General features: G+C 43.7%; 1 protein-coding gene across 7 annotated transcripts in view; it reads left to right on the top strand.

Moving 5' to 3' along the window:
* PTPRZ1 (protein tyrosine phosphatase receptor type Z1) overlaps positions 1 to 12,617 on the top strand; it is a 213,986-nt gene that overhangs the window by 77,051 nt on the left and 124,318 nt on the right. For all 7 annotated transcript variants that reach the window (XM_075599926.1, XM_075599930.1, XM_075599928.1 and 4 more), the window contains exon 5: positions 11,453 to 11,548. In XM_075599926.1, the coding sequence (XP_075456041.1) occupies positions 11,453 to 11,548 (96 nt within the window). The remainder of the gene's footprint in view (positions 1 to 11,452; positions 11,549 to 12,617) is intronic.

Below are 12,617 nucleotides of genomic sequence, written 5' to 3'. Positions count from 1 at the left end.
CAATGTTAAAATCCTCCACGTCACGTGACCGGGGCTTTTAACATTGCGGGGATACCGGCACCCCATTCCCGGGCCTTTATCTCAGGAAGCAGGGGGTCCCTGAGGCTGAAATCAATGTGGTTAAGCTCAGTAGACCCCCTGCTCACGCACACTATTAATTCAAGTAAAATTTAAGCAGCTTCATTACCTTAGCAGCTACCTGCTACGGTAATTTTTTTTTGAAGAGGGGGGTTGATTGTGGTGTGTGGGAGCAGGGGGTCTTCTGAGCTGAACAAAGTTGGGTTCAGCCTCGGGGACCCCCTACTTCCCGAGTTACAGACCCCGTTATGGGTTGCCGGAATCCCCCTGCAGCATTTAAATACCACGGGACACGCGTGGGCCTGTAACTCGGGATGTAGGGGGTCCCCAGACCTGAAATCCATGCGGTTCAGCTCCGGAGACCCCAAGCTGCAATACTGCAAAATTAAATAAAATCCCGCGATCACCTGTTAGAGGCGCGCAGGTAGAGTGACTGATTCAGTCTACCTGTTACTGCGCATGTCTTACAGATGTGTAGACCCCGGTAGGATTCACACAGCAGGGACCCCACTGTGTTAATCAGATGGGCCATTATAGTCTGCTTCGGTCCACCTCTCGATATTGTGGCACAGTGCAGTTTTCATCTCGAGATGTGGTTGAATCCTGGCTGCTGTATCTGTATGGAGAAAAGGAGCAATGAAGGCATGTAGATTCTCTCCTGTAAGTTGCTTTCTGTCGGTGAAGTGCTCATTACTGTCCCAATCCCCTCCTCTGTCTAGGGACTAGTCAGTGGTATGTGAGGCGAGCAATCCAGTAATAAATGTTGAACCCGCAGAAAGTGGCTGACCTGAGTGTGGGAGGAAAAGGGTGTGGGGAAAAACTCTGACCTGCACCTCGTGTGTCTCCGCGGTAATTGGGAGGCATGCAGTTATAGCAGCGCAGGAAAACAATACATCCAGTAGATTCTGTTTCTTCTAAATACTGCCTCATACTGTCCTGAGACTGCCTTCTCACAGTAAGAAAAACTGTCTGCCCTCTTCCCCAAACCAGTGCGGGACATTGCTCTCAATGGAAAATAATTACCCGCCTAAAACAATTAGGTCTACTTCATGTCATGTTAAGAGTAATTCTGTATCCACAACTTGAAGTTTCTGATGCTTTTAAAGACTTTTATCATACCACAAACATAAAGGGTCCTATGCTATAAGCGTTCATAAGCCACGTATCGAGCACTTATTGGCCAAAATGCCTACTGCTATTCAGTAAGCCTCGATAAGTGGGCGATAAAGGCCTGAATCGCCAAAAATTTCAGCCGTCATAAAAAAATCGCAGAGTGAGCGGTGATTAGCCACTTATCGGCAGGTTCTGAAACTCATGCAATTCTAGTAGCTGCGATTAGGATATCGCGGCTCTAGAATGGCAAGTTTCTCCCCAAATCCTCACACCAGGAGTGAGGCTGGTGAGAAGCTGCTGAGAGGCAGCGATAAAGGACAAAAAATGCTTTTTTCCTGCATCGGATTGATGCCGGGAGTCTCTGGAGCTGATATCCATTAATATCTGCACCGGAGACCCCCGGCATGAATCCCATGCATTAAAAATTCATTTACAGGCAACTTCATTACCTTAGCAGCTAACCACTAAGGCAATGATGGGGTTACCCCTTCACGCTACCCACCAAGGGCCAAATACCCCCTTCACCACCCCCGCTAACCAAAATAAACCCTATACCCACCTCTTCTACCCCCACATGATTGATTCCATAGGAATCGGGTGTCCTCAGGTGGTCCCCGCTGATGTCTGGGGGTCCTCAGATGGTCCATGCAGGTGTCTGGGGGCCTTCGAGTGGTCCCCATGGGTGTCTGGGGGCCCTTGGGTGGTCCCCGTGGGGGTCTGGGGGCCCTCAGGTGATCCCCACCGGTTGTCCCTGCGGGTGGTCCCCACGGTTGTCAGAGGGTCCTCAGGTGGTCCCTGCAGGTGTCTGGTGGCCCTCAGGTGGTCCCCGCTGGCCTGCGGTACCAATCCTGTGGCCAAAAAAATATGTACAATTCATTGAAATAAATATAGACCCCCAACACATACAGTACAGTAATGGGCAAAATAATTATTATCCAAATATGGATAATAGCTCATTTGCCCATTATAAAATAAAACATTAGCCAGCCAGCATAAATAAAGTAAATAAACCTTTCTACTTACCCCTGCCATCATGAAGGGCATCCTCATCAGCAAACTCCAGGTCCATGTCCTCCGTTTCCAGAAAGAATACAAGAAAAATACAATCTAAAGACCCCTAACCCTTTAATCACCTTAGCGGTTAATAACTGCTCTAGTAATTATGGGGTTAACCTACCCTCTCCTGCTACCCACCCGGGAGGTCTAAACACCCACCCCGGGACCACTATACCCACTCTATACATATAATATGGGCATGATAAGTCACTATAGCAGTCAATGGTCACCCTAATAAAAAAGCATGAAGGCCAAAAATACACAATAATAAAAGATATACACAAGCACCTAAACACCACAATTAAATAAATAAAAGCACTAGTCAACCAATTAAATAAATAGATTGAAGACAATCCCATTGGTTGCTGTTCCATGTGATAGGTTACATTAGTTGAAATGGAGGTGACATCACTTTAAGGGATCACGTCACATCCTTTTGAACTAATGTGACCTATCACATTACAGCAACCAATGGGATTGCCTTCAATCCCATTGGCTGTAATACCATGTGATTTAGCATGTGGTTTTAAGGATATGACATACCTCCCTTGGAGATGACATCACAGCCTTAAAAAAAAAAAAAAAAAAAGCGGGCACATGATACAGCGTCCAATCGGATTGGAGCTATACCATCTGACCATAAAATGTGACATCACAGGCCCTATATAAGGCCTGTATGTCTAATTTTACCTCAAGAAGCCGACAAGACAACACCCTGTTGAGGATTTACTATTGGGTTTTGGATAGACTGATGAAAAAGAAGATTAAAGAAAAGAAGAAAATAATGACAGATGAAGAAATAAGACGGTGATAGAAGATTAAAGAAATAATTTTTTTTTTACCTGATGCTGGTCTTCAAGGTGGATGGCGTTGGATTGCGGGTGATGTCGTGGTATGAGAGCTTGCAGATACAATGGGATTCAGAGGGTGAAGACTTATAAAGGTAAGAAAAATATTGAATGTATGTACATGTCTTTTTTCAGGTTTTTAATTTTATTTATTTTTATGTTTGTGATTGCCCATTGACTGATAACATATTAATCTGTGCCCCTTTGGGAACAGATAAATACAGTGACAGCCAATGCATTTTTGGGCAAATGCTTGTGTTGACTTGATTGTCATTTTTCTATTTGTTTTTATTGTTGGATACAATTGTTTGGCATTTGGATGGCTTGTTTTTAGTGCACTTTAGGATTGGTTAGCATTTTAAATTAATTATTTGTTTTGTTGGCTATTGGTTTAAATTCATTAATTGTTTTGTTGGCTTGTGTTTAAAAGTAATTAATTGTTTTGTTCGTTAGTGCTTTTATTTATTAAATTGATTGGTTGGCTAGCGCATTTATTTATTAAATTGATTGGTTGGCTAGTGCTTTTATTTATTTAATTGTGGTGTTTAGGTGCTTGTGTATATATTTTATTATTGTGTATTTTTGGCCTTCATGTTTTGTTATTAGAGTGACCATTGACTTCTACAGTGGCTTATCATGCCCATATTATATGGGTATGATGTACCACTATGCCAATCAATGGGTAGAGGGTGGGAATAGTGGTCCCGGGGTGGGTGGTTAGGCCTTCCGGGTGGGTAGCAGGGGACAGAGGTTAACCCCTTAATTACTATAGCGGTTATTAACCACTTAGGTGATTAAGGGGTTAGGGGCCATTAGATTATATTTTTTCTTGTATTCTGTCTGGCAACAGAGGACATGGACCTGGAGTATGCTGATGAGGATTGCCTTCATGGTGGCAGGGGTAAGTAGAAAGGTTTATTTACTTTATTTATGCTGGCTGGCTAATATTCTATTTTATAATGGGCAAATAAGCTATTATCCATATCTGGATAATAGTTATTTTGTCCATTACTGTACTTTATGTGTTGGGGGGGGGGGGTAGTGGGGGTGTTTTTATTTCAATGTATTACAAAAAACATTTGCCACAAGATTGGTACCACAGGCCAGCAGGGACCTGCAGGGACCACCCGAGGGCCCCCAGACACCCGCAGGGACCACCTGAGAGCCCCTGGATACCTGCAGGGACCAGCTGAGGGCCCCCAGATACCTGTGGGGACTACCTGAGCACCCCCGGACACCTGGGTGGACCACCTGAGTGCCCCCAGACCCTCACGGGGACCACCTGAGGACCTCCGGACTCCCACGGAGACCATCAGTGGGCCCCCAGGCACCTGCAGGGACCACCTGAGGACCCCTGGATACCCACAGGGACCACCTGAGGACCCCTGGACACCCACAGGGACCACCTGAGGACACCCATGGTGACAACCCGAGGGCCCCCAGACACCCACAGGGACCACCTAGGACTTACAGGGACCACCCAAGGGCCCCCAGACACCAGCGGGGACACCTGAGGACCCACAGAGACCACCCTAGGTGCTACACAGACACCCTTGTGGATCACCTGATGATCCCTGGACACCTGCGGCCTCTGGTGTCAATCATGTGGGGTTAGAGGAGGTGGGTATTAGTGTTGTTGTGTTTTTTCATGTTTATTGTGGATAACAGCTGTTTTAATATACATTTTAATACTAGTGTATGAGCAGGGGGTCTCCGGAACAGAACCGCGTTGAGTTGAGGTCCGGGGACCCCCTGCTTCCCGAGATACAGGCCCCGTTATGGTGTGCCGGTATCTCCTATGCATTTAAATGTCCCACGTCACATGACCGTGGTTATAAACGGGGCCTGTATCTCGGGAAGCAGGGTGTCCCTGGACCTGAAATAAATGCGGTTCTGCTCCGGAGACCCCCTGCTCATATACATTAGTATGAAAATGTATATTAAAACAGCTGTTACCCACAATAAACATGAATAAACACAACAACACTAATAATCTACACTTGTATTAAAATTTTATTAAAAAACACTAATTTCAGGCGAGATTTGCGCAGGGAGAGGCGGCTCTCTCTGAGCAGCTCTCTCTGCAGCTGAAAGAAATCGCCAGGTAAGGCCTTTTCAGAGAGACGATCTTCACGTCACCGGCTACTCGCCCATTTTTTGGAATTTTGCTGTCACAGGTAATCGAGGGTTTCTGAAAACCGTGATAGCAATGATAAAAAACAGGCCGGAATCCCCCTGCAGCATTTAAATACCACGGGACACGCATGGGCCTGTAACTCGGGATGTAGGGGGTCCCCGGACCTGAAATCCATGCGGTTCAGCTCCGGAGACCCCAAGCTGCAATACTGCAAAATTAAATAAAATCCCGCGATCACCTGTTAGAGGAGCGCAGGTAGAGTGACTGATTCAGTCTACCTCTTACTGCGCATCTCTTACAGATGTGTAGACCCCGGTAGGATTCACACAGCAGGGACCCCACTGTGTTAATCAGATGGGCCATTATAGTCTGCTTCGGTCCACCTCTCGATATTGTGGCACAGTGCAGTTTTCATCTCGAGATGTGGTTGAATCCTGGCTGCTGTATCTGTATGGAGAAAAGGAGCAATGAAGGCATGTAGATTCTCTCCTGAAAGTTGCTTTCTGTCGGTGAAGTTCTCATTACTGTCCCAATCCCCTCCTCTGTCTAGGGACTAGTCAGTGGTATGTGAGGCGAGCAATCCAGTAATAAATGTTGAACCCGCAGAAAGTGGCTGACCTGAGTGTGGGAGGAAAAGGGTGTGGGGAAAAACTCTGACCTGCACCTCGTGTGTCTCCGCGGTAATTGGGAGGCATGCAGTTATAGCAGCGCAGGAAAACAATACATCCAGTAGATTCTGTTTCTTCTAAATACTGCCTCATACTGTCCTGAGACTGCCTTCTCACAGTAAGAAAAACTGTCTGCCCTCTTCCCCAAACCAGTGCGGGACATTGCTCTCAATGGAAAATAATTACCCGCCTAAAACAATTAGGTCTACTTCATGTCATGTTAAGAGTAATTCTGTATCCACAACTTGAAGTTTCTGATGCTTTTAAAGACTTTTATCATACCACAAACATAAAGGGTCCTATGCTATAAGCGTTCATAAGCCACGTATCGAGCACTTATTGGCCAAAATGCCTACTGCTATTCAGTAAGCCTCGATAAGTGGGCGATAAAGGCCTGAATCGCCAAAAATTTCAGCCGTCATAAAAAAATCGCAGAGTGAGCGGTGATTAGCCACTTATCGGCAGGTTCTGAAACTCATGCAATTCTAGTAGCTGCGATTAGGATATCGCGGCTCTAGAATGGCAAGTTTCTCCCCAAATCCTCACACCAGGAGTGAGGCTGGTGAGAAGCTGCTGAGAGGCAGCGATAAAGGACAAAAAATGCTTTTTTCCTGCATCGGATTGATGCCGGGAGTCTCTGGAGCTGATATCCATTAATATCTGCACCGGAGACCCCCGGCATGAATCCCATGCATTAAAAATTCATTTACAGGCAACTTCATTACCTTAGCAGCTAACCACTAAGGCAATGATGGGGTTACCCCTTCACGCTACCCACCAAGGGCCAAATACCCCCTTCACCACCCCCGCTAACCACAATAAACACTATACCCACCTCTTCTACCCCCACATGATTGATTCCATAGGAATCGGGTGTCCTCAGGTGGTCTCCGCTGATGTCTGGGGGTCCTCAGGTGGTCCATGCAGGTGTCTGGGGGCCTTCGAGTGGTCCCCATGGGTGTCTGGGGGCCCTTGGGTGGTCCCCGTGGGGGTGGGGGGCCCTCAGGTGATCCCCACCGGTTGTCCCTGCGGGTGGTCCCCACGGTTGTCCGAGGGTCCTCAGGTGGTCCCTGCAGGTGTCTGGTGGCCCTCAGGTGGTCCCCGCTGGCCTGCGGTACCAATCCTGTGGCCAAAAAAATATGTACAATTCATTGAAATAAATATACCCCCCCAACACATACAGTACAGTAATGGGCAAAATAATTATTATCCAAATATGGATAATAGCTCATTTGCCCATTATAAAATAAAACATTAGCCAGCCAGCATAAATAAAGTAAATAAACCTTTCTACTTACCCCTGCCATCATGAAGAGCATCCTCATCAGCAAACTCCAGGTCCATGTCCTCCGTTTCCAGAAAGAATACAAGAAAAATACAATCTAAAGACCCCTAACCCTTTAATCACCTTAGCGGTTAATAACTGCTCTAGTAATTAAGGGGTTAACCTACCCTCTCCTGCTACCCACCCGGGAGGTCTAAACATCCACCCCGGGACCACTATACCCACTCTATACATATAATATGGGCATGATAATTCACTATAGCAGTCAATGGTCACCCTAATAAAAAAGCATGAAGGCCAAAAATACACAATAAAAAAAGATATACACAAGCACCACAATTAAATAAATAAAAGCACTAGTCAACCAATTAAATAAATAGATTGAAGACAATCCCATTGGTTGCTGTTCCATGTGATAGGTTACATTAGTTGAAATGGAGGTGACATCACTTTAAGGGATCACGTCACATCCTTTTGAACTAATGTGACCTATCACGTTACAGCAACCAATGGGATTGCCTTCAATCCCATTGGATGTAATACCATGTGATTTAGCATGTGGTTTTAAGGATATGACATACCTCCCTTGGAGATGATATCACAGCCTTAAAAAAAAAAAAAAAAAGAGGCGGGCACATGATACAGCGTCCAATCGGATTGGAGCTATACCATCTGACCATAAAATGTGACATCACAGGCCCTATATAAGGCCTGTATGTCTAATTTTACCTCAAGAAGCCGACAAGACAACACCCTGTTGAGGATTTACTATTGGGTTTTGGATAGACTGATGAAAAAGAAGATTAAAGAAAAGAAGAAAATAATGACAGATGAAGAAATAAGACGGTGATAGAAGATTAAAGAAAGAATTTTTTTTTTTACCTGATGCTGGTCTTCAAGGTGGATGGCGTTGGATTGCGGGTGATGTCGTGGTATGAGAGCTTGCAGATACAATGGGATTCAGAGGGTGAAGACTTATAAAGGTAAGAAAAATATTGAATGTATGTACATGTCTTTTTTCAGGTTTTTCATTTTATTTATTTTTATGTTTGTGATTGCCCATTGACTGATAACGTATTAATCTGTGCCCCTTTGGGAACAGATAAATATAGTGACAGCCAATGCATTTTTGGGCAAATGCTTGTTTTGACTTGATTGTCATTTTTCTATTTGTTTTTATTGTTGGATACAATTGTTTGGCATTTGGATAGCTTGTTTTTAGTGCACTTTAGGATTGGTTAGCATTTTAAATTAATTATTTGTTTTGTTGGCTATTGGTTTAAATTCATTAATTGTTTTGTTGGCTTGTGCTTAAAAGTAATTAATTGTTTTGTTCGTTAGTGCTTTTATTTATTAAATTGATTGGTTGGCTAGCGCATTTATTTATTAAATTGATTGGTTGGCTAGTGCTTTTATTTATTTAATTGTGGTGTTTAGGTGCTTGTGTATATCTTTTATTATTGTGTATTTTTGGCCTTCATGTTTTGTTATTAGAGTGATCATTGACTGCTACAGTGGCTTATCATGCCCATATTATATGGGTATGATGTACCACTATGCCAATCAATGGGTAGAGGGTGGGAATAGTGGTCCCGGGGTGGGTGGTTAGGCCTTCCGGGTGGGTAGCGGGGGACAGAGGTTAACCCCTTAATTACTATAGGGGTTATTAACCACTTAGGTGATTAAGGGGTTAGGGGCCATTAGATTATTTTTTTTCTTGTATTCTGTCTGGCAACAGAGGACATGGACCTGGAGTATGCTGATGAGGATTGCCTTCATGGTGGCAGGGGTAAGTAGAAAGGTTTATTTACTTTATTTATGCTGGCTGGCTAATATTCTATTTTATAATGGGCAAATAAGCTATTATCCATATCTGGATAATAGTTATTTTGTCCATTACTGTACTTTATGTGTTGGGGGGGTAGTGGGGGTGTTTTTATTTCAATGTATTACAAAAAACATTTGCCACAAGATTTGTACCACAGGCCAGCAGGGACCCGCAGGGACCACCCGAGGGCCCCCAGACACCCTCAGGGACCACCTGAGAACCCCTGGATATCTGCAGGGACCAGCTGAGGGCCCCCAGATACCTGTGGGGACTACCTGAGCACCCCCGGACACCTGGGTGGACCACCTGAGTGCCCCCAGACCCTCACGGGGACCACCTGAGGACCTCCGGACTCCCACGGAGACCATCAGAGGGCCCCCAGACACCTGCAGGGACCACCTGGACACCCACAGGGACCACCTGAGGACCCCTGGACACCCACAGGGACCACCTGAGGACACCCATGGTGAAAACCCGAGGGCCCCCAGACACCCACAGGGACCACCTAGGACTTAAAGGGACCACCCAAGGGCCCCCAGACACCAGCGGGGACACCTGAGGACCCACAGAGACCACCCTAGGTGCTACACAGACACCCTTGTGGATCACCTGATGATCCCTGGACACCTGCGGCCTCTGGTGTCAATCATGTGGGGTTAGAGGAGGTGGGTATTAGTGTTGTTGTGTTTTTTCATGTTTATTGTGGATAACAGCTGTTTTAATATACATTTTAATACTAGTGTATGAGCAGGGGGTCTCCGGAACAGAACCGCGTTGAGTTGAGGTCCGGGGACCCCCTGCTTCCCGAAATACAGGCCCCGTTATGGTGTGCCGGTATCTCCTATGCATTTAAATGTCCCGCGTCACGTGACCGTGGTTATAAACGGGGCCTGTATCTCGGGAAGCAGGGTGTCCCCGGACCTGAAATAAATGCGGTTCTGCTCCGGAGACCCCCTGCTCATATACATTAGTATGAAAATGTATATTAAAACAGCTGTTACCCACAATAAACATGAATAAACACAACAACACTAATAATCTACACTTCGCCAGGTAAGGCCTTTTCAGAGAGACGATCTTCATGTCTTCGGCTACTCGCCCATTTTTTGGAATTTTACTGTCACAGGTAATCGAGGGTTTCTGAAAACCGTGATAGCAACGACAAAAAACAGGCGATTTAAATGGCCCGGCGATTTTGTTTATGAACGCTTATAGCATGGGGGCCAAAGTATCTGTTATCATGGGGTATAGTGTGAACCGTAAACAGTCCATAGATATGAACCGTAAACAGTATTAACAGTTGGTTCATAATTTATTAGATATTTGAGATTTTAAATTGTAGCCCTGAGAGAGTAACTGCAAAAAATACAATAAAAATATGACAGAATATAATATTCACAAATGGGATGTTTACAGCAAAGGAATGAAGGAAGAATGCAGCAATAATTCCTAACTTCAACTGAGCTGAGTTCTACAAAATCACATAGGAATATTTAATTTGAGCAAAACCATGACCATGATTTAAGTCAGAATATCTTTGTAAGAGATGTGTGCAAAGGTATGCAAATTGAGACTGTTTTAGGTTGACATTATTTCTTGGCTTTATAAAGCCTGTTCCTTTATCCAGGCAAAACATACAAAAACAACAAAATAACAAACCCCTATTCTTTTGTAAGGGCTAACTTACTTCCCCAGACCCTATCTGCAGGACTGGAGGGATATTCCCATTACCAGCCTATCACCCCAAAGTCTCAGGAAGTACCTTAAGCAGGTGGCTCTCCATGTCAGTCTCTGGCAGGTTCCTGTGTCCTCTGTGTCCAGGAAATATAGGTATCAGGGTGTCTGGATGTCTTCGTCTCAGCACAGCCTTTGTACTCAAGAGAGTGTCAGTGTCCTTCTGTCAGCCCAAATATGAGCTAAGGAATCTCTCCCCTGTGTCTCACATGAGGCTTTTTACAGAGCTCTCATTAGTCCAGGTGGAGACTAGTTAATTGAGTGATTGCAATTAAATATATCTCTGCTGGATTCTCAGAGCTCTGAGGCTGCTTTATTTAAACAGGAAGAAGTAGTCCCTGTTGCAATCTCCAATACGCAAAACTTGAGATTTTATTTACTATAAAACAAATGATCAGTAAATAGTACACTGGTTTTCCTATTTATGAATTCTGAAATCATCCAGTATATTTTAAATTTATTTTGCAGATATAAATGAGAATTTTCCACTTTGTATCCTTGCTCAGTAGCATTTGCACTTTAGTTACATAGTGTATTGTAGCATGTAGTTTAGTTACATAGTGTACTGTAGTACAGTGTATGTATGTTTAGTTACAGTATACTATGGGGTCCCCAAGAATAGCTCATAATTAATGCAGAATGTACTTTATATTTTTAATATTTAACTATTTTACATGTTTTAATAATTTCCAATTCTATCCACAGATGCAAATCTTCTTCTTTAATAGTAACGAGTTTAAGAGTTTTGATGACGCAGTAAGTGGAAATGGAAAATTAAAAGCTTTATCCATATTATTTAAGGTAAGATACATTACATTTAGAAACATGATGTCTCCATTAACACTTATAACTGTACATGTATAAATGCAATAAAGCAGAACTGTTTGTTACAATATTGTCTACAGTAATATTCGTATTCAATGATAGAAGTAATAATGACACATTCTTCTCATGTGATAAGTCTACATCATGTATAGTTCACTGGGAATTTAGAAAGACACAAATGTATCCGTGTGTGTGTGTGTGTGTGTGTGTGTGTGTGTGTGTGTGTGTGTGTGTGTGTGTGTGTGTGTGTGTGTATAGATAGATAGGCAAAAGACAGTAGGCACTCCAATAGAGCATGCATGGGCCCTTCATAGGGAGAATATGTAACAATACTGTAATTACCACAAACCGTAGTCCAGTGTAAATAAGGAAACAGCCCATTGCAAGAAATAAATCTAAAAAAGTGTATTGAGCAAAAAAAACAACAGGAAAAAAAACATTGTTTTGGTCCCCTAAAACAGGACCTTCCTCAGGGTGATACACACACACACACAAAACACACACACACACACACACACACACACACACAAAACAAACACACACAAAACACACACACACACAACAAACACACCATTCTGTGTTTAAAAAAAAAAAAAAAAACCCTACAAGACAAATATGGATATTTGATATTACACTAATTAGTTGAACTAATTTTTAAATGTATTGTGAATTAAAGGAACTTGCTTGGAAACTGGTTTGAGTAATGAGTAATGATGGGCTCTAACTAAAGGCAAAAATGTAGGTGCAAAGTTGTTGTTTTGTCACAACTCGCGCTGAACTATACATATATATGTCAGGCCGCATCTCTATTTCAATCTATGCTTGTGCCCTTTTTGGTTGATATCTGCATCTGTCTGCGACGACATGAGGGATTGAATGAGTGAGTGGGAGGAGTTAGGGTGTGGTTACATTTGCATATTGGCCCAGGTCTGTATATTAAGGAATATTTGGCTTGCATTACTTTTCTTGATAGTTTTCTGTGTTGGCTATCTCCTTCACCTTAAAGCTGGCATCAGTCTTTTTTCTTAGCGCAGAATACTAGCGC

Source organism: Ascaphus truei, chromosome 5 (assembly GCF_040206685.1).
Source record: "Ascaphus truei isolate aAscTru1 chromosome 5, aAscTru1.hap1, whole genome shotgun sequence".
Taxonomy (NCBI): Eukaryota; Metazoa; Chordata; class Amphibia; order Anura; family Ascaphidae; genus Ascaphus; species Ascaphus truei.
The sequence above is the reverse complement of the archived record's forward strand: the minus strand, read 5'-3'. Positions and strand labels throughout refer to the sequence as shown.